This window comes from Drepanopeziza brunnea (assembly GCF_022702325.1).
Source record: "Drepanopeziza brunnea f. sp. 'multigermtubi' strain 214-2 chromosome Unknown ctg8, whole genome shotgun sequence".
Classification (NCBI taxonomy): Eukaryota; Fungi; Ascomycota; class Leotiomycetes; order Helotiales; family Drepanopezizaceae; genus Drepanopeziza; species Drepanopeziza brunnea.
The window spans coordinates 313,408-335,324 of record NW_027094071.1 but is presented as its reverse complement, the minus strand read 5'-3'; the positions used below and the strand labels follow the sequence as shown (position 1 = coordinate 335,324).

General features: G+C 51.7%; 6 protein-coding genes across 6 annotated transcripts; 3 read left to right on the top strand and 3 right to left on the bottom strand.

Moving 5' to 3' along the window:
• Nucleotides 1–504: 504 nt before the first annotated feature.
• L3040_005135 (uncharacterized protein) lies at nt 505–2,026 on the top strand (the record flags this gene model as incomplete). The annotated part of the gene is made up of 2 exons (XM_007296561.2): nt 505–755; nt 811–2,026. The coding sequence occupies 2 exons, from the start codon at nt 505–507 to the stop codon at nt 2,024–2,026; spliced, it is 1,467 nt and encodes a 488-aa protein (XP_007296623.2).
• Nucleotides 2,027–3,110: 1,084 nt separating this feature from the next.
• Nucleotides 3,111–6,296, bottom strand: L3040_005134 (uncharacterized protein; the record flags this gene model as incomplete). The annotated part of the gene is made up of 1 exon (XM_007296562.1): nt 3,111–6,296. The coding sequence occupies one exon, from the start codon at nt 6,294–6,296 to the stop codon at nt 3,111–3,113; it is 3,186 nt and encodes a 1,061-aa protein (XP_007296624.1).
• Nucleotides 6,297–7,896: 1,600 nt separating this feature from the next.
• L3040_005133 (uncharacterized protein) lies at nt 7,897–8,913 on the bottom strand (the record flags this gene model as incomplete). The annotated part of the gene is made up of 3 exons (XM_007296563.1): nt 7,897–8,236; nt 8,325–8,648; nt 8,891–8,913. The coding sequence occupies 3 exons, from the start codon at nt 8,911–8,913 to the stop codon at nt 7,897–7,899; spliced, it is 687 nt and encodes a 228-aa protein (XP_007296625.1).
• A 1,247-nt stretch (nt 8,914–10,160) lies between these two features.
• L3040_005132 (uncharacterized protein) lies at nt 10,161–12,079 on the top strand (the record flags this gene model as incomplete). The annotated part of the gene is made up of 2 exons (XM_007296564.1): nt 10,161–10,994; nt 11,108–12,079. The coding sequence occupies 2 exons, from the start codon at nt 10,161–10,163 to the stop codon at nt 12,077–12,079; spliced, it is 1,806 nt and encodes a 601-aa protein (XP_007296626.1).
• A 2,129-nt stretch (nt 12,080–14,208) lies between these two features.
• Nucleotides 14,209–16,014, bottom strand: L3040_005131 (uncharacterized protein; the record flags this gene model as incomplete). The annotated part of the gene is made up of 1 exon (XM_007296565.2): nt 14,209–16,014. The coding sequence occupies one exon, from the start codon at nt 16,012–16,014 to the stop codon at nt 14,209–14,211; it is 1,806 nt and encodes a 601-aa protein (XP_007296627.2).
• A 716-nt stretch (nt 16,015–16,730) lies between these two features.
• L3040_005130 (uncharacterized protein) lies at nt 16,731–19,045 on the top strand (the record flags this gene model as incomplete). Its single annotated transcript, XM_066157238.1, has 4 exons — nt 16,731–17,288; nt 17,343–17,423; nt 17,480–17,560; nt 17,615–19,045. The coding sequence occupies 4 exons, from the start codon at nt 16,731–16,733 to the stop codon at nt 19,043–19,045; spliced, it is 2,151 nt and encodes a 716-aa protein (XP_066011554.1).
• Between the last annotated feature and the right edge of the window lie 2,872 nt (nt 19,046–21,917).

Sequence of the window (21,917 nt, the reverse complement as noted above, 5' to 3'; positions counted from 1 at the left end):
GAGCTCATGCTTAGCCGGCCAGTCTCAACATTATGAAAATCGAAGACACGCAGAGGGGATCGGACAGAACAGAACATAACGAAAACTGGTGTTGAAGTGGGAAGGGGAAGTTGTAGAAATCGTGTGTCGTTACGGAGTCCTGCGGCTCCACCAAACAGGCTTGCCGAGATGTCGTTGCCAAGACCAGGGCTGAACGACGACGACAACGACGAGGAGGACAGCACAACAGCTCTCGACCTTGCACAGCCTGACCTGACCCTGACTTCGAGAAACAGACGCCCGCGCATATTCGTCGAGAATTCAGGTTCAAGAACAGATACTGATCCAGAGCCTCTTTCTCCTACTCCATAACGATAACCCGGGTATTGCTGAGATAATAGCCAGCCGCTACCTTCCATTCCTACCTGACACTTGCGCCACGAAACGAACACACGATGCCTGCTACGAACCGGTTTTCTAACATCGGATGAGACGTCCCAGGACCAGGGCTCCGAGCTGCCCGCCATGCTTCCGCCTCCGACCTTGAGCTTTACAATCCCTTCAATCCAAGAGGATGTAGCACTCGATTGCCGCGTCTACCACCCGGCGTCCTTAGCTCCCACCTCCATATCACATTGTACAGCATGGAACAAGAAGGCTGCGATTGTGGCGCACCCCTACGCGCCGCTGGGTGGAAGTTACGATGACCCTGTTGTTGGCATAATAGCAGACCTTCTGTTGAAACAGAACTTTGTGGTGGGCACGTTTAATTTTAGGTATGGATGGACCCCTTACCCTCTGACAGGCCCCAAATGCTGAGATTCTGGGCAGAGGAGCTGGTATCTCGCAAGGACGGACGTCGTGGCAGGCCAAGGCTGAACAGAAGGACTACATCTCGTTCTTGGCTTTCATGGTCTACTATTGTAAGATACTGTCGCCTCAAAGGATGCCTTTCGACATGCCAAGCTTTACCCGCTCCGATCCCGAAGTATCTGAATTGAGCCCTGTTCTGTCGGGATCAACTTCGGCGCCTCATTCTGGGAACTCGCAGTTCTCGACAGCAAGCTTGTCTCCAGGATTTACTTTGACCTTTGGCAAGGAAGGTCTCCCCGCGCCCAAAACGCAGCCACGTCTCCTACTTGCAGGTTACTCATACGGCGCATTGATAACCAGCTTACTGCCGCCCATCATCAGTTCCCTAATATCGCCCTTCCAAGCTCCAGATCCAGGCTCTGCTTATGCCGAAATACGCTTGCGAGCAGAAAGCTTAGCTGCGCGACAGAATCAACAGATCAATCGACAGGCCGCGGCTCTGCTACGGAAATACAGCCACCGCCGTAGCCGGAGTTTGCAAAATGACGATGTCCCGGACAATACGACGGTTCGGAAACCGAACGGGGTCCGTATTGGAGGAGGGGAAGATCTTCGTCGAGCAAGCCACGAGTCGTCCCGAGCCACTAGAGGCTCGTTCTCTATAGAGGCGCCCGAGCTGGTACGGAAAAGCGTTGACAGAGCTCGGTTGATTGGGAAGCACAGACGGATGTCACCAAGAAGACACAATCCTCGTGACTCCATCTCATCAAACAGCAGACTCGCATCACGACACTCAGTCGCCGCGAGTCTGACGGATGGAAAGGAGATCAAGGAGGAAGTCACCAAGGAGGAAGTCACGGCACTGCGGCCCATACCCGGTATCGTAGATGATCTTCAGATCGGATACCTGCTCGTATCCCCCCTCCAGGGTGTAATCAACAGCCTCGCAACCTTGTGGACATCAAACCCCTGGCGGGAGCGAGGCCCGCTCCCCGAAAACGAGATCAAGTTCACCGTCGATCCGACCCTGGCTCTCTTTGGCGACGACGACGCCTTCGTCAGTGCCAAAAGGCTCCGGCCCTGGGCTGAGAAGTTAAGCGAGCTGAGCTGCGAGAGAGGAGGGGAGGCTCGCTTCCGGTACGTGGAGGTCCCTGGTGCCGGCCACTTCTGGCATGATCGCCGGGCTGTGAGCGTGTTGCGGGATCAGATCAGGACTTTTGTGCGGGATCTGTGAGTTGGTTAGGTGGGTGCCTGCTGACTTAGTTGGTTGGTATCATGTATCATGGATAGGATGGATGGATGGATGGATGGGATGGATGGGTCGTGCAGCAAGCAGCAAAGCACACGATGAAGAAATGAACAAAAATTTCCCAGCTACCTACCTACCTACCAATCAAGTAATCCTTCCTCTGGTTTTTTTTTTTTTTTTTTTTTTTTTTCCTTTACCCAGCCCAACCCTTAAATCTCAGCCGTTAGATGATTTGTGCGAGAGGTTAAGACCGAAGACTTTGCGTACATCTATCTATCCATCATTCCATCCATCCCATCCCATCCTCATCATCGATCAGAATAACAGAATAACAGAATAACAGAATAACAGAATAACAGAATAACAGAATAACAGAATAACAGAATAACAGAATAACAGAATAACAGAATAACAGACCTAATATATGTATATTAAAAAAAAAATTTTTTTTTTTTTTTTTTTTCAAACCCCACTTCCCTCCTCCCAAAAAAACCCCCCAGTTAACGTACGGCGGCACTTATTCATCTGTGATCAAGTATCCCATCTAGCTAAAACGTTTCGTTCTTCTTCTTTTCGTTCATTCATTCATTCTCTTACTTTTTTATTCTCTCATTCATTCATCCATCCATTCATTCATTCATTCATTCATTCATCCATTCAACAAAAAGAGACACGAAAAAGACGACAAAAACGACAGCTCAAGAGATAAATAAGGTAGGTAGGTACGCAGAAAAAAAAGAGAGAAAAAAAAAAAAAAGAGAGGGAAAATCTGACTTTGACTCCATCCATGCCCTATCCTATCCTATCCTATCCTATCCTATCCTATCCTATCCATACCATCCATACCATCCATACCTATTATCCATCCCGGTCCATCCCGGTCCGTCCTAAACCACGCACGCCATGCCATACCGTCATCATCTATCGTGAGCAAAACATCCCGTTCCCGTTCCCGTTCCGGGGTGGGTGAAAGGATTCCCGGATCGTCCATCTATTTATTTGACCTGCCCGACCGCGCGCAACCATGCATGCATGCCAATAAAAAAAAATAAAAAAATCAATCAATAAATCACGCAGCCCCTCCGATCCCCAACCCAACCCTCGAATTCGGCATGTGAGAACCCACGCTCGCCCCCCGCTCCCTCAAGCGTCGCCCTTCCATCAGCCCCCTCAGTCCTCTCTTCTGCAACCCAATAACAGCGCTGACGTCGCCCTTCCAAACCTCCTTCTCGCCCCGGCTATTCCGCTGCTGGCCCCCCGCATCAGACGTGCTGACGCTGCCGCTCGTCTCCGACTCCGAGACGTCGCTGGTCATGCTACTCGCCGAGCTCATCTCCTCCTCGTCAGGCTTTCTTCCGCCCCCCACGGTGGTGTTGATGCGCAGCCCAGCCGGCGGGGCTCTGGGATCGAATCCTAGAGAGCCGATGTGCAGCATTGGCGGGACCGCGGACGAGTCCTGGTCGGGGACATCTTGGAAGTCGGGGGAGAGCCAGTTCTCGCCTAGCCCGGAGAGGGTGCTGGTTGAGCGGCCACCACCGGCTGCCATGGCGGAGGCGTTAAAGACTGCGGCTGCGTTTCGCGAGTCGAGGATTTCGTGGAGGCGTTCGACAACGGCCTCAAGCAGGCCGTCGATCTTGTAGGGGCGGGCGATTTGGAGAAGGGAGCAGAGGATCTGAGGGGAGCAGTGGGGAGAATTCGAGAGCGGAAGGGCGGAGGTGTATATATAGTGGAGGAGGGCTTTGACGGTCAATTGGGTATGTGGTAGATATAGAGTTCGAGGTCGCGAGGTGGGGGACAGTTTGCAGGGCTCTGGAGGGAAGGAGAGTTCTGAGACGTCAACTGGAGCCTGGGTGCCGGAAGATACTGATGCAGATGTGCCGTGAGAGGTCGTAGCAGTACTCAAACCCGAAGATTGAGCACCAATACTGGGAGTGATAGTAACGCTACTATTCCGGCTCGGGTCATGCCGAAAGAGGTGATCAGGTCTGAAACTGGCTGCATCGTTGCCATCTTGGGTCGCACTTCCTTCCCGAAGAAGCTGCACAAAGTATGGTCCCCAACGCCGAGCGACAACCCGAGAGTTCACCGGGATCCGCTCCCCCCCTTGGCAAAGGATATCCATATCACACAGTTCTCTCAGCCCAAGAGCAGCGAGGCCAAGCTCTTCGGCAGCCCTCGACAGAGACCGGCCGCCTGCAGTGCAGCCGGCTCTCGTAGCGAGACTCAACGACGGCGCCGTATACGGAGAGCTGGCGGAGATGAAGCCCGACATGGGCGCTGCTCTCCGGGGGTTGTCGTACAGTCCGAAGGCTTCGAGCTCGACCATACAGACATTGCTGAAGTTGATACGACGATGATTGTAGTCTTCGACCAGACTCCGCTTACGGTTGCCCAGAATGACGAATGTGTTCCTCCGGCTCCAGAGCACACCGCGATTCCAACTGCCTTGGCTGAAAACGCTACCTCCGGCATCGATCCGATTCCAGGTCAAGGTCTTCAAATCTAGTGCCCACAGCGCGTATTCCTGTTTTGACGACGTGAGATAGGTTCCACTAACGACAAAGTTTGTATCAATCACACCACCGTTCGGGAATCGAAGACCGGGAGGCGAAAAAGTGCCCTGCATCGGCTTCTCTGTCAATGTCCCATCTGCTGACCGTATCTGCAATTCCAACTTCACATCCAAGAAGTTGTAATTGGAGTATATCAGCATCGAAGATCCCGGATCGTTGGAATCCGGCATGCCCATATCCGTCCTTGTAGTCGGGCTCTTCCCCAACCTCGAAGTGACGCTGGCTGGCAAGGGCGCGACAACGCTGCGATAAGCCCCACAACTTTTTCCGAGCTGTTGCGTGCTGGTCCACTTGAGACTTCGGAGGTTGAAGACACTGATCTGCTCGATGTAGTGGTTCGCGCTGTCTTGCCCGCCGACTACAACCATCTCTGCACCTCCCGTCCCGTCCAGATTCACCCCTAAAGTTCCCTGGTTGGGGTTAGATCCAGGTAAGTTGTGCTGAATAGCGGAAGAAGCTGCGTTAGTAGATGAAAACGTCGCCGATGACGGAAGTATTGTCGCGCAATGGGCATATCTCCCTTGTGGCGTATCCTGAGTGGGGATGAACGTCCAGGTCTTGGTTGGTGCATCGTATATATAGATATCTGACATGACAACCACTTCTGGCTGTGCGTCTTGAGCCTGTGACGAGGCCACTGCCTGCACCTGTCCTTGCGTTGGTGCCGGAGACATTCCACCGTAGCATACCAGCTTCGTATCCCCCAACGGACAAACGCTATGAAAGTATCTTGGAGGTGGAACTTCTCCAGCAGCATCAATCTTTGTCCAGTGCCGCCTGATGAGATCCAATTCGTACAAATCCGCCGTCAAAACAGGCCTTGACCGAGAAAGTATCCTGCCACCCAGGACGTATAGCCTGTCCCCCAGAATCGTCGTTGTGGCTCCGACCAGAGGCGGCGGCTCTTTGCCTGTAGTCCGATGTACATTGCACATGAGACCCGACAGGTGCTGGGAAGATCCGCCCGGAGTTCCAACCGCGTTTCCTCCAGCCGATCGTGGTTGAGCTGGCGAAGGGCCGGCAGAGGGTGGTCCATTACTCCGAGGAGTCAAGATATCTCTCGTCTCGTCTTCCGCCTCCGACTTGGAGCCGTCCTGCTTGCTCGAGCTCGCACTACTCTGACTGCTTATCATATCCGAGAGGTGAGCACCCGATGAAGGCTTGGACCCACTGGCGAGGATCTGCGACTGTCCAGTCCCTGACGTCGACGAGTCCATCGTACTCGTCCGGCTGTCATTCGTCTGCCGTGACGTGGAGCCGGCTGCGCCTGGAAGGTCGAGGGGTTGATGGTAGTGGAGGCTGTTGAGGAAATGAGGGGTCTGCAGCAGCTCCTCGACGGGCAGGGCGGACGGCGTCCGCGGCAGGGGCTTTTCGAGAATCGAGTCGCTGGCACTGGGCGCATGTCTCTTCGGACGGCGATAGCCGTTTCCGGCGGGCTCAGGAGATGGGGAAGGGTTCAGCGTCGTCGCGGAGGGCAACATGCGGTCGTGGACCTGGATGTTCGCAGGTCGGTTGTGCTGGCCCGAGATGGAACCCAGTTTCTTTATCCCCCTTCGCACGCCTGAGAAGAAGTCGCCCCTGTCGTGGCCGGAACGCAGGTCGGGCGAGGTGGACACGTCGCCCTCGTCTTCGAACTTGGCCTCGAGCGCGCCTTGGGGCCGCAGAGTCAGCCGGTCCGCCATGATCAACTCATTCTGGGGAAAAGTGGGTGGAATTGGGAAGTGGAAATGCTACGGGTAATGGAAGAGGAGGAGGGCGGACGATGGGGTCGTGGGAAGGGCGCACGTAAGTACGTAAGGATGGAGCAGTAAGAAATAGGCAGGGTGAGAGGGGATCCTGAATGGGGGAGGATAGGTAATTAGGGAGGGATAAGGGATGTTGTGGTTAAATGGAGAAAAGAGGTCACGACAAAGTGAAAGCTTCGAGTACGTACGTACGTACCTACTACCTACTACTGCTGGAGAGCGGATCTCTGTGAGGGCAGGGCACACTCTATCTCGGGTCGAGTCAAGGCTTTTTTTGCTCGGCCAGGATTTGGAACACGGGAAAGATCAGCCGCGATGCGCAAAGGTAAATAGACAGACAGACAGACAGACAGGCAGGCAGGCAGACAGACAATGTCAATAATGCAGGGCCTCTTCCGCCGGGAATCCCCGTTTTCTGGCACAGTTTCGTAGGGGAGCGAGTGTGAGACATGGATATAGATTTGGGTACCGGTATATAGTAGTACATAGGAGCCGCAAATACCACTACAACTACTCTCCGTACATACATAAACTTCGAGCGCAGTGCTGTGGGCGGTATCGAGATGTTCTCTCCATGATAATGAAAACCATTATTCCGTAAGAGAATGGAGTCATATTGACCTTTGGTATGATCTCTCTACACTGTCCAGCATTCTCCCGTGTGCTATATGTTATGTGGTCTGCACTCATCGTTCTCCGAGCTATCTACGTTGTACCTCGCTCTTCGATCCCGATTCCACACCCGAGTCAGCCGCCTCGAAAATCCAAATAAATATAAATAAAACCCCAACGGCATTCAGCCGTGACAGATTTAGTCCGTGGGAAAAAAGTATGATTTATAAATTGATTCATGTTTATTTTTCTGCCCCTCCCCCCCCCTTGAACCCCTTTGTCAAACGCCAACCCCCTTCCCCCTACTTATACTCTGTGCGGAAGTCAAGGTAATCCCTGCCCCTCCCACGTGTCCCTCTTCTTCCTCTCCTCTACTTACTGTAGATTGTATCTACCGGTATTATGCCAAAGCAGACCTGCAATGCACATTGCAGTTTCCAGTATTATAACCCTACACCGCACGACCATATCCTTCACCCGGTTCCTCCCCGGTCTGCGCCCTTGCTTTGTCTCCTTTTCTGGTCCAGTTGCAACACAGTACGACGTACGTAGTAATTGGGCATTGAGCACACGCCCGGATGGCTTCCGGAGGCGAAATGAAAACAAAGCGAAAGCCAAAAACAAAACATTCCACAAGCGAGATATCGTAAGCGAAGACTGGTTCTGAGGGGTGTTTTTCATTCATCCATTTACTTGTATGCAGTATGGAAATGCGCGTGTCATGCAAGAAGCCTGCCTGCCTGCCCACCCACGCCCTGACAGCATGCTGCGGAAGTCGCAAGTATTCGATCCCTGTCTCCATCATCGCCTCTCGACCATGGAACCAGCATCCCCTTGCACCGCCCCCGGGCCCATCCTCTCTACTCCCTCCCCTAGGTAGTCCTTTCCATCACCAGCACCAGCACCACCGCCACTCTACTCTACTCTACACAGCAGTCGTCTTCTCCTTAGGCAGAGGAGTGAAGCGGAGGTACGGCTTGACGATCCGGAAGTCCGGGAAGAGCGTCTTGGCCTCGTCGTTCTTGACACTGGGGTGGACGATGACGTCATCGCCGGGGATCCAGTTAATCGGGGTGGTGATGCGGTACTTGTCGCCGGTCTGCAGGGAGTCGACGACGCGCAGGACCTCGGCCGTGTTGCGGCCCGTCGAGGCCGGGTAGGAGAGGATGAGCCGGATCGTCTTCTTGGGGTCGATAATGAAGACAGAGCGGATGGTGAAGGCGATACCCTTGGCATCGACGTTCGTGGTGTCTTGGTGGTCGAGCCTGGCGAGAGGGTTCGGAGTCAGTCTTCACATCGGAGAGGTGCCCGCATGAGGGGGGTGGGGAGGGGATATGAGAGAGGAGGCCTTACATGTCGTAGGCGTACGCCACCTGGCGCTGCTTGTCACCAATAATGGGGAAACTCAGCTTGCTGCCCGAGATCTCGTCAATGTCCTTGATCCACCCTCCGTGGCTCTCGACGGTGTTGGCCGACAGGCCGATCAGCTTGACGCCACGCTTGGTGAACTCGGGCTCAAGCTTCGCGAAGGCCCCCAGCTCGGTGGTGCACACGGGTGTGTAGTCCTCGGGGTGGGAGAAGAGCACCACCCACTGGTCGCCGATGAATTCGTGGAAGTCAATTGGGCCCTGGGTCGTCTCGGCGTGGAAATTGGGCGCGATGGAACCCAGGCGGAGACTGCGTGGGCGCACGAGTTAGCTAGTTGTATCGAAGCAGTGAAGAAGTAGGGCTGGCTCGAGCAGCATGGCCTGGTCCATGTGAATTGCTGTGTTCCCGAATCTGTGGTCTGGCTGCAGACGCTGATCCACGGCGTAGATGGAAGAGCATGATGATGAGGATGTTGTTGTTGGTGGTGGTGGTGGTGGTGGTATGCAAGCATGGCGGGGTAGATGTTCTGGGGACGGGGACAGCAGACGTACGGAGTAGATCTTGGTTCAGCCATGTTGAAGAAGTTTCGAGGATGTGATTGGGGAAAAGGGGATCACGTTGAGAAGCGTCGAGTGAGTTGTAGTTGTAGTTGTAGTTGTAATTGTAGTTGTTGTTGTTGTTGTTGTCGTTGTCTTTGTTGTTGTGAAAGGGTGGGGGAGGGGGGCGGGGAGGAAGAATTTACAGAAGAGAGCTGCTGGTGGGGGAGGGGCGGAGGGCCAGATTTATTATCCGGCTCACACCATCCATTGATCGATCACACAATTCCGGGACTGGTATCTTTGTAGGTGCCAGAATCATCATCATCCCCCTCGCCGAGCACGCCATGGCCAAGAGGCGCGTAGATACTTCATTCTCATTTGCTGCAAGAGCAAATAGTCAAATAGATGGGGATCAAGGAAAACCTTCAGAGTGAATAGGTACGTAGTACCTACCTAATACTACCGGTACCGGTACCGCTATGTAGTCGGCGTCCAGAGGACAACACCGGTAGATGCCATCAAGGAGCCCCACCTTCGCCTCGTATTCGGATCCATATCACGGGTCACGGGATCGGGATCGGGCTATCTCATTGCTACATCACCACTTTCATGTCGTTTGTATCCCATCCATCCATCCATCCATCCATCCATCCATCTCTTTGCCAGCGCAACATTTCCATCGTTACTAAGGCTTCAGAGCTGAACATGTGATAATGCACATGCATCTTTACAGCTACCTATTAACCTAACATGCATCGTTATAGCTATTAACTTACACAGAAGCCCTGCAGGTACTTGGTAGACGAGTTGTCTCATACCATGCCGGTGAGAGCATGAAATGGAGTTTTCCATGACCAACCTGCCAAAGGTCCCTTGATGTGTCCCACCCAGCGGCATCCATTGAAGGGTTGTTATTGTTGTTGTTGTTGTCGTTTTTGTTGATGATAACGGCAGATAGCAAATGCATCGGACCGCAATCATCGGGAATCAACCCCCTCGGACTCGGATTTCTCTTTCAACCCAATAGGACGATCGAGCGAGGCAAATCGTGACAATGAGCGGCCACCAGACTAAAGCCGGCCTTAGTTCCTTGCTTCACTTGCCGTGCCTGTGCCTGGTTCCTGCTGCTGTAGGACGTCGGTGGCTGGACTAGCCCTCCTTGTCGTCACCACACTAGCTTTTCCCGATACTTGAATGTTCCATGTCATTCCTTTGGGGCTCGTCAGTGAGTGAGAACAATATCTATTGATCGTGTGACTTGTGCAGAGACCAAACGGCTACTATGGCTGCCCCAGAGATCCATCTCTCGCCGCCAGACCAGGACGACGACAAGAAGGGCCTCGACGGGGACCCGGACCCGGACCCGGACCCGGACCCGGACGAAGAAAACAAACAACCGTATACCAAAGACTCATCGTCAGCATTACTAAGGCTCAAGGAAGACAACAACAACAACAACAACAACAAAAACAACAATACTACTCAAATTTCGCTGGAAATCAATTCACCCATCACCTATCACTACCTGACATTTGGGACCACGCTTCCCTCCCCATCAACGACCTTCTCGCCGGATGATACACCACCACCACCGCAGCCAGACCTCATCAGATTCACCTCCCCCTTCGAATGGCCCGAATCCCGCAAGAACTTCATGCTCGGGCTCTCCTGCATCGCGACAGCGGTAACAGCCTACATAGCTGGCTCCTACTCAGCAGCTTCCTCCGACATGGCGGCCGAATGGCACGTCAGCGAAGTCGCCATCGTCGTCGGCATCACGACCTTCTGCCTTGGCTTTGCGGTCGCGCCCATGGTTCTCGCACCCTTCTCGGAAATCAACGGACGCTACCCCGTGTTTGTTGGAGCCGGAACCCTGTTGTTCATCAGCCAGATTTGCTGTTCGGTCACGCATAGCTATGCCGGCATGCTCGTAGCGAGATTCTGGACGGGCGCCGGGGGGTCCGTATTCTCGACGATGGTAGGGGGTGTGGTGAGTGATCTGTACCATGCAGAGGGGAGAAACACGCCGATGGCCTTGTTCTCCGGGGCCGCGCTATTCGGGACGGGAATGGGGCCTCTGGTGTCGGGCTTTTTGGCCGAGAACACGTCGTGGAGAGTGAGTGATCCCGAAACCGAGAACGAACTTGGTACCTAGTCGCGAACAGTCAGCTCGCTTGATGATTGTCTACAAGTATATCTGATATGGAAAGACGCAGCTGACGTTCGTAGTGGGTGTTTTGGCTCCAGGTGATCACCTGCGGCATTCTCATCACAGCCGTGACCCTGTTCTTCAGCGAGACCCGCGGCGGCATCATCCTAAGCCGCAAAGCCCGCTGTCTTAACAAGTGGTACGAAGCGCGAGAGGCAGCCGGATACATCGGCTTCGACATGCCTCTCGGCGGCTCCCAGGAGTTCGAAAGCCAGCGCATCAGGTGGAGGGTCAAGTCCGACGAGGAGCGCGAGTCTATCACCAAGATGATCGGGATCTCAGTCTACCGACCATTCCACCTCTTGTTAACCGAGCCAGTGGTCTTCTTCTTCTCGCTCTGGGTGGCGTTCGCCTGGGCTGTCCTGTATCTGACCTTCGGCTCCATACCCCTCGTATTCCGCACCTCCCACGGCTTCACGGTCCAGCAATGCGGCGCCGTCTTCTCTGCCACCTGCGTCGGTGCCATCCTCTCCACCATCCTCTCCATCTACCAAGACCGCCTGCTCGCGCGCTACCTGAGCTCCACCTCGGCGAGGGGTGTCCACAAGCCCAGCCGCCTCTGGCGCAGCCTCGACCTCCACTCCCCAGAAGGCCGCCTGTACTTCGCCTGCGTCGAGAGCGCGCTCCTCCCCGTGGGCCTCTTCTGGTTCGGCTGGACCCAGTTCCCCTCCATCCCGTGGGTCGTGCCCGCCATGGCCGTCGCCTGCGCCACCATGGGCATCTACTCCATCTACCTCGCCACCTTCAACTACCTGGCCGACTCGTACCACCGGTACGCCAGCTCGGCGCTCGCCGCGCAGTCCTTCTGCCGGAATATCCTCGGCGGCGTGTTCCCGCTCGTGACGGTGCAGATGTTCACCGGCCTGACGTTTCAGGGGGCCGCGAGCCTGCTGGGCGCGCTGGCGACCTTGTTGACCGCCGTGCCGTGGGTGCTGGTCTTCTACGGGCCGAGGATCCGGGCGCGGAGCAGGTTTGCGGGCGAGAATATGTGAAGGGGTTTCGGTTTTGGAACGAGGGGGATTTTTCCTTCGCCCAAATTCTGATCAGGGAAGAGAAAACGGAGCGAGGTGAACAGGTGAACCGAGGAGGACAAAAGGAAAGAATGAAAAGAGATAATTGGCAGTGATGAGTTTAAGACTGCCGAACCGAACTGAAACGAAAACACCGGGAGTATAACCAACCAGCCAACTAACCAGTAAGAGCATTCTCCGCTGGCCTACTCCACTCGACTCTGGAAATTCAAACCTAGGGACCTTCTTTTGGGTGCTTACTGTTATGGACGGAAGGGTACACCCGTCGAATCATTCGCGAAAGCGTAGGTACCTACGATATAGACCTAATGAGGATCAGGATGGGGATTGGGATGAGGATGAGGATATATGTATTTATATATATGTATTTACCTATATATACAACATGTACAAAGGATCGACGGCGAAATGGAATACCGGTAGATGGAATAAACGCCATTCATTCATTCATTCATTTATTCAGTCACTTATCTAATCATTTATTCATTCACTCATTTGATTTACTTCAACCTGATTTGATTTGAAAATAAAAGAGATAAGAAAAGATGAGAAGAAGAAAAAACAAGAAAGTATAAGAAAAGATAAGAAAAGACGAGAAGACGAGAAGAAAAGATACGAAGAGATAAGAAGAGATACGAAAAGATAAGAAGAGATAAAGAAAAACCTGAAAAGATAAGAAGAGAAGAGAAGAGAAGAGAAGAGAAGAGAAGAGAAGAGAAGAGAAGAGAAGAGAAGAGAAGAGAAGAGATGGAAACAAGCTACCTACCTAGCTAGAGAGGCCTTCTAGCTACGCTGACGATTGATGTGATAGTTTAGATGGAGAGATAGGGGGAGGGGCGGAGGGTTTAGAAATTGGGGGGTTAAATTTTTTTTTTTTTTTTTTTTTTTTGTTGGTGGGGCGGGAGAAAGGGGGGGGGGGGGGGGGGATTGGATAATTGGAATTTGGAAATTTTTTTTAAAAGCGAAAAGAAAGAAAGACTAGGTAACTAGGTAAGTAGGTAACTAGCTGCGAGGTTGAAGTTGAAGTTGAAGTTGAAGAGATATCGGTACTGAGGGAGGAATTGGGGGGGGAGGGGGGGGGGAGGGAGCTAGGCTGCGTAGGTATTGAGTCAAGTCAAGTCCAGTTAAGTCAAGTCAAGTCAAAGAGTAGACAGAATAGAAAGGAGAGTTTTGAAAAAAAAAAAAAAAAAAGGGGGGGGGGGGGGGGTTATGGATAATGATTAATCAATACGAACGTTGCTTAGCTATTCTATATATGTATAGAAACCAAGAGCATTGGAGGTCATGATGACTAGGTACCTAGGTAGCAGCGATGGGCAAGGCTGTAAGTAATGATACATATTGGAGGGAGACGAGTCGACTGGGTGAGTTTTACCTACGGGGAGTACGTACGTACGTACGGACGGTCGGTCGGATGGACAGACGGACGGAATATGCTTGTCAGAGTGAGAATACTTATATGGATGTGGATATGGATATGGATATGGATATGAACATCAATCTGGATATGGATATGAATATGAATATGAATACCTGGTACTGTAGTGATATACAACACACTCGTGCTTTCGTCAGGAAGATAAATACATGAGATACAAGCGGCTAGTCTACTCTGGTCTAGCATCGCGAAGAAAGGGGATTTCCTTTCTCAGAAATAAAGTAATAGATAATAACTTCATGTCTTTGCTTGGTTGGACGCTCTGTTGGATTTTTGTACAGATAAGATATGTGAAGGGTGAAACGAATCCCCGAGATCATTGAAAATCGGATCGCGAGGTCAGAGAGCCCTAAGGTTTGATCTGGGACCGCAACAGGAAGGTGGGAGCAGATTGATCTCCTGCTCTACACTGGCTGTAACAAAAGTGCGTTCCGGTGCAAGATGACGAAAGACAACGGGGACAAAGACTGTGAGCGAGGGTTATGAAAGAAAGGGTAGTTGTTGCTGGCGGAAACCGGTTTGGGTCCCTCACTTAGCCGCATTCCCTGTGCCAAACAGTAGTTTGATATCGTCGTGTAGAAGATTACTTGGGACCTTTGAGACTCTGTTCTAGATAGCAGTACAAAGGCGAAGATCTCGAGTACCGGACATCTCACAGTCCTGCTAGTCTCGCCGCCTTGAACCTACTGACCTTTTTCGGCCCGCCTTCTTCTTCTGTAAAGGGCACGATCTCGCTCTCCTCTTCCTTCATGAAACCTCCCTGTTTCTGGATCATTCGATTACGCATCTTGTGATACTCAGTCGCAACCTGCTGGTGTAAGAGTTGGGGGTCGAGATCATCTGGTTCGGGTACAAAGGTACTGGTTGGCACATCACGCTCCACAACCGTAGGTGCCAGGATCTTGCCTTCGGGGCCTGTGGGAACCGTTCGACTCGGATCATTTACAGGATTGAAGGCGATGGACGTTGAAAATGGTTTTGGAGTCGACGGCTTGGCAGGATGAAGCGGCAGAGATATGCCTTGTAGATTGCTCGAGGATGCGAGAGGGCCGTTCAGAACGCTTGAAGAAGCAGCTTGAGCCGTTTTGAAGCGCGATGCCTTATTTTGTGGCACTGGAGTAGCCACTTGGGCTGGCGCGATCCGCTCTACGATATCACCAACTGGGGCTGCTACCCGTGGCTTCGTTGTGGGAGCGGCCGTCGATGGTACGGGACTTGGGGAAATGTCCAGGTTTTCAGAGAACCTTGCTGCCTTCTTGGTGGAGCCCCTCGGCTCTACTTCACTGGGTTCACTATCTATGATATAATCCGCGATGGTGGGAGAGCTCGAGTTCTCGTCCAGCTGGCCTTTGATTTTGATGCGACCGATGCCCTCTTCGACCACATCGTAGTCCCCGGCTTTTCCGACATTCTGCATAGCCCGGACACCAAGTCGTTCTTCGAGCTCGATCATTTGCTGCCTGACTTGATCATCAACAAGTCTCCCTGTCGACCTGCCAAACGCGTCCTCGTCGTCTATGCTGCTCATATCATCATAGCCATCATCTGTCCAATCGCTATCCTCTTCAAGCTCCAGTTCTGCTACCACGGCTCCTACTTCTGACATGCCATATTGAAGCATTTCTTGGCGTAGGGCAGCGTCTTCCAGGCTTTCGCTCTTGGGTATGACGGGAGTCTCCGAAGGGGGCGTTTCTTGCTGCTTTGCCATCTTCATTATTTCTTCAAGTCGCTTTGCCGTCTGCGACTTTTCAACATTTGGGCCGGGCTTCGTATCTTCTGCGAACTTGACCCCTTTCTTCTTGGGCTTGGATGTTTTTGGTATGGGCTTCGGACGGGCGCTGTCTGAGATCATCGGGGACACCTTGTCTGCGGTAGGTGTGACTTCTGGAGCTGGTACTTCCGGAGCTGGTTGAGACGGATTTAGACCTTTGACTCCAGCCTTCTCCAATACTTCCAAGAGCTGGGGCTTCGCGCTGCCGGGTGTAGACAAACGGCTGGATATGACATTGCCCTCTTCGTCCAGCTCCTCCACGATTTCGGTCAAGGGCAGACCTTCTTCATTCCGCACATCTGGAGTACTAATGATGCTGGCAGCCGCCAGCTTCTCTTCTGCCTTGCCGATTTGCTTCTCGATGGTCCGGATATTCTGCTCAACGTAGTCTATGCGCCGGTCCAATAAGTTGACCACCTGGGCCGTTGCGCGCGCCTCCTTGACCCCCAGTATGTCCTCGAGTTCCTTCCTGGTAACTAGTTGGCCTTCGTAATCGCGAGCGATAGCAAGGAGTTGTTCCCGGGTTGGGGTGGACGGGGCAGCTAGAATTTCCTCCTTGAAGCCCTCATACTCAGCCTCCCAGATCTGCCAATGTAGCATCGACTTCCGAAGCTTGACGATATTCTCCTCAAGCAGCTGACGATGACGCTCTAGGTCCAAGAAGCTGTCTTTGACGAATTTTGTCATGGTTGGTGGTGTAGTAGTAGTGTGTTGGTGTTTGCTGGTGGTGTTCAGAAGAAAATCGAAGAAAAAAGCCCGAGTTCAAAAGCCCGACTCGCTTACTTCGATACTGTTTACACCCGAGCTAGTCCAGGTGATGATCCATGTGCTTCGTCCGTTAACAATCAATCTGATCTCTACCTATTTCACCAGACCCAGTAACACCGATACCGACACCTGCAGAATCCACTTGAAAACCTGACTTGAATTGAGAATCCTGCTACCAAGTGCACTCACTCACTCTACTGCGGAGTGTCTGTTGCTGTTCGGTTCGGGGATCAATAGGTGGGGCGTAGCTATGCTACCGAATAAGGCTTAGATCCACCCCGTCTAGCGCCCGATCCAAGAAAGGCATTTTCTTAAAACTTCCCACTTCATCTTTTGTTTTGATCGCAACGCGCTTTCGATTTTCACAACAAACGGAATCGCAACAGCAACCACAACCACAACCACAACCACAACCACAACTACAACCGCCACAACCCAGCTTCCTCAAACTCAATTCAACCGGTCCTCGATCCCACTCAGACCTTCCTGTATTCAATTGAACTAATTCAATTCGAATCGCATCAAGTCAAACCTTCCTCCACTCAATCCACCACGACCACCAGCCAATTCACCCCTTCCTCTCCAACAGCCACAAGAAAAACACACCTTGATAAAAGCGCGAGAATATCGTCAAGATGCCTCGCAGCTTTTCTGTCGCATCCTCTACTGGATCGCGCCATGGCACCATCACTGATTCATCATTCTTCGACTTCGACCCCGTCCGAGACGGCGCAGACCAATCATCTGGCATATTTGACCACCTCAACAATACCACCGGCAGAGCTCCCTCCATCCCTATCCGTGACACCGCGAAGAAGGCAGGCCGATGGTCTCCAACACCACCACGCGACATCACCTTGAATGCCTCCAGGGTCGGACGCGCTTTTCCAGGCTTTACCTCAGGGAACTTCGACGACTCGATGAGCATAGAGAAGCCCCGTGCCTACTCTCGGTTTCCCCCTCTTCCCAAGCTTCGAAACTTCAGCATCAAAACAACAGATGGAAATCAATCTGTCTTAGATGATAGACCAATTGTCTCTATCAGCACTAGCCCCGGCAAGTCAGCAACTATCACAGTCCGACCAACATCACCCATAATCGCCGCTCTCCAAAACTTCGCAGCGGATACGCCGTCGGATATCGAGGCTCAATTTAAGGCGGTTACAGAGCGATACGCTGGCAAGTTTGCCCAGGTAAGCAATCTTCTCCCTCTGCGGCCATGGGGTACCTTGACTGACGATGCGCAGGATACCAGATTTCCTTCCGCTGGGGATGCTACAAAAGACAGCATCCAGGATGCCACCAAGCAGGATACTTCCTTCAGCAGGGTAAGCATCCAACTGTTTTTAAGTACGGCCTGGTAAGTTTGACTGACGATACGCAGGATATCAGATTTGCCCCCGCTGAGGATGCTACACAAGGCAGCACACAGGATGTCACCAAGCAGACTACTTCGTTTAGCAAGGTATGCTTCATACTGCCCTCATCAAACTCTGCGCACATTGTTAACAAGTGGCAGCGTCCTCAGGACTTCAAACCCAAGAATACCAGATTCGCCAAGCCCAACATTTCTTCTCCAATGAAACCATATACACAGCAGGGCCAGGTTCATACCCGGGCAGCTCTTCAAAGGCATGGTCCAGTCGCGCGTTTCAGTACCCCTCAGGAAGAAGAGGACATACTTGCGATGGTTGAATCGTTGAAAGCCCAAGTCCTGGATCTTGAGGCGAAGGTCGAGGAATACCGCCAGGCACGCGACAAGGTCGTCGCGGATCGCGAGATGGGCATGCGTAGCTCCTTGGCCACGATCCTCGGGCTTCAATCCGACTGCGATCATAAATGCCGTTACATCGAGGAACTGGAATCCCGGAATTCCGAACTGATAACCCAAAAATCCGTTTGGCAGGCGCGGTTGCAGAAGCTGGAGGAGGATTTGAACGCAGAACGTGACGCTCGACTGCTCGGTGATGCTCAAAATGCGCGTGATGCTCAAAAGGCGCGCGAAGACCAAAGAGCTCTCGAAGTTCAAAGAGCCCGTGCCGACGAACAAAGAGCTCGCGAGGACCAGAGAGCTCGTGAAGATCGCAAGGCACGCGAAGATCAAAGAGCAGCCGAAGCTCAAAGATCTCGCGACAATCAAAGAGCCCGCGACGACCAAAAGGCGCGCGAAGACCAAAGAGCTCTCGAAGTTCAAAGAGCTCGTGCCGACGAACAAAGAGCTCGCGAGGACCAGAGAGCTCGTGACGATCACAAAGCACGCGAAGATCAAAGAGCAGTCGAAGTTCAAAGATCTCGCGACGATCAAAAAGCTCGCGCCGACGATGAAAGAGCTCGCGATGACCAGAGAGCTCGTGACGACCACCAGGCGCGCGAAGATCAAAGAGCACGCGATGACCAGAGAGTTCGTGATGATCACAAGGCCCGCGAAGATCAAAGAGCACGCGAAGTCCAAAGATCTCGCGACGATCAAAGAGCTCGCGATGTCTCCTTGGCACGTAATATCCCCAGACCCACTTCTCGAGGTACCCGGGCACCAGACGCCACCACCGCCTCCAAATCCAACAGATCAAGCCGTGACGTCCAAAAACTCGTCCCAGTATCGAAGCGTGTCACCGATCCGGATGCCACTATGCGCCCATCTCTGGAGCCCGTCCGCGCCCTTGCGGATGTGGTCAGAGGGGAAGAGAAGCAGCTCCGACGGTTGAAGGCAAAGCGTGCTGAGCTTCAAGCTCAGTACGATGCCCACGACCCTTCATACGGTATGAGAAAGCGACAGTCCATGAAGAAGGCATTGGATGATCTCACGATTGAGATTGAGCATCTGTGCAACAAGATCTACCGATTGTACGATGTTGTCGAAGTCGTCCATGACGACGATACGACCCAGGGGCTTGTGTCTGGAGGAGATGATACGGAAGACTTGCCATGGGACGGGATTGAGGAGGAGTAGATATTCGGCAGGGAATAATGTATGGTTAGAGCATCAGCTACAGCAAGGTTTCAGGGTATTGTTTTCCGGCAGGGATTAAAGGGAATTCAGGCATAAATTGCACGGCGTTGGAGGATTGGTTTTTGGCGGGCATTGATGACGGATTAGAGCGTCGAGTGCACAAGGCGTAAGTTGGTTGGTTTTTTGTATAATACTCTCTGCCCTGATTCCTGCGGGATAGGCAACGCATTAATGAATTGATGAACATACCCTTTCTTTTTGTCTTTTGAAATATGTTTTGGAGCCGTGTTTTGATATGTATACAGGGATTGTGACGTTTCGTCTTTTCCTCTGCCATCGTGTAAATCGGTATCCGAATAAGGCTTCCCGACGCGGACCCTCTGAAATGAATAACTTCTTGGATTCAAGCATGTAATGCACTGAGCGAATTTAAGCCCTATCTAGCAAGGCAAGCTTCATTTTCTAACGTTCACATCATCATTGTCTTACAAGTCTGAAAGCCAACTAACTGACCAACCAACCCATCCCCCTCAGAATCGACAGCACCATGGCCGAACGAGCGCCTGCTCGATATCCAGTACGGCTATGCATTTGTAAGTGGGTTTGCAGTAATGTTCGGGTTCGATCTGAAGCCCATGTTCAGGCCAAAGAGGGGAGAGTAGATATATCTGATGCTGCGTTTAGTTTTTCCAAGGAGCCCTCGATCTTGCACATGATGAACAGACAATGCGAAAGATCTGGAATGGTAACGGCGATTTCCTTGAGGTATGTATGTATACCAGCAGGTCTATATATAAACTTACTCTTCTCGGTATCAGACTTTTGGGTGTTGGTTGGATATCTGATTCTCGATGGTCAGAGGGTTGAAAAGGTTGGGGAGCTAGGTGAGTCTTGTTCTGCATCGCTGAAGAAGTCCTCTTTTTCTTTCCTTTTTTTCTGAGAGAAAAAAAAAATACGGATGATGTGATATCACTTGTTGTATCGTCGTCTTTGAGCCACGACGGTCTTTGCTTTTTCTACAAAATCTCAGCAGGGCTCTCGACCGTAGCGGCTTTAGCCTTCGATGGATTTGGAACAGAGTTTACGAGAAGTTGGATCTTGTTGGACAAGGTTGATGCGTGAGTTTCAAGGCTTCGAATCGAGTATCGCAGTCCATCCTAGCCGTCGTACCGGCTTACTCGGTGGGACTCTAACCATCTCCTTCTTTTTATCGTTGAGAGTCGAGTTTACATACCTCGTACGGTAGATTGTTTTCCTAGAAGTTGGGGCCTAGGCCATCTATCCTTAAGAACTTGGTCATCGAGGTTTTCTTGTTGCATGCAGAGGAGGGGGAATATTGTCTCATTGATGGTCTCCCACTTAGCAATGTTAAACCCAGCTTCAGAGAATCACAGGTCGTTCCAGCCTTGTAAAGCAAGATCTTCCACTGTGGCGTCGAACGGGGTATGGATAATATCTGGCAATGATTCGACCTCCTCTCCCAAGGTTGCATACTCGCTACACGCGCGGAGGCAACGCTGGCCGCTTAGGCTTTTGGATAACGACCGGATATCTTCGTAGTCTGAATCCTCCTTGACAGCCGGGGAAAGATGTTGATCTATCAGCTTCTACAATACTTCCACCACTAGGAGCAGTGGTGAATGCTCGGCTACTTTCGGCGATCGATCGGATCTGACTCTAGGTTTTGACTTAGGAGCCTTCAAGTACTCCATCGTATTCTGGCTCCTCATCCCTAGCTTTCTCTTTTGAGTTCAGGCTCAGCTGTATCTTCTCCGTCAATGGTTCCTCCGGAGAGGAATCCTCTAGGGCGTCAAGGTGACGTGCTTGGAGATGGGTCTTTGCTGAAGGACTTGAGCATCTGCCGCCATATTGACCTCAACAACTTTTTTTCGTTCGCACTTCAAGCTCGTCACCGCTGTATCTTCTAATCACGATTCAAAGTTGCGTCGCAAGCTCCTCCCGGTGGCATGCTTGAGCGATCTCTTCGTCCAAATGCACTATCATCTGCTTTCTCGTAGACGTAGCATGCTGATATCGGTGCCAAATCAGCAGAAATTTCGCCGAAAGAGCCAGCACTTGCTTGATACCGGGAGAGAGGACTTCTCCTATATAGAGATGACCCGTTTCAACCCGTTTCTCAAGTTTAATCAAAATCGCTTACATCGACACCAGGACCACACCCTTTTCGCAGCTGATTACTTATTCAGCTTCGCTATTAAAACACCAAAATTATTTTCAGCCCCTCGAAATACCTGCTTCATGGAAAGTTCTATCTCGTTAATTTCTTGAACTCTTAGATTTTCGCAATTCAAATCCAAGTTTTGTAATAAGGTATTGTGTCGAAGAAAATGAGAGTTTCCTTTCAGGATTAAGCGAACGTCGCGAATTATTTCGATATGCTGATTTCGAGGTAAAAAAAAAATAATTCGTTGCTGCACTCACCTTTCTATTGATCAAAGACATGTATTGATATCTCGATGCGGGAATGTTTAGAGATAGCCTAATTAGTTGTGCATGGAGCGTAATTGCATAAATATCGTAAAGTGACGGCCTCAATGCGAAGCCTGTCTATCTTCATAATGATAGTCTGGCTAGGGTCTCGTGCATATCTAGCAAACCTCGACAAATAAGAATCGGATATTGATGTGATGATCGAAGCCAAGGTTACCTAGTAAGCTATCAAGTTGACAGAAAACTCGCTAAGATGTGATAAAGAAAAAAGGAAATCTATGCAATACGACTGATCTGCCGTGGGCACCGAAACAATGTATACGGAGCGCTACCGTCAAAGGAAGCCTCAGCTAGTCTAGTGCCTCGCTACCGTTAGCTCTTCTTCAACAAACTTGCCACTTCCGGGTCTTCAGGAATGGAT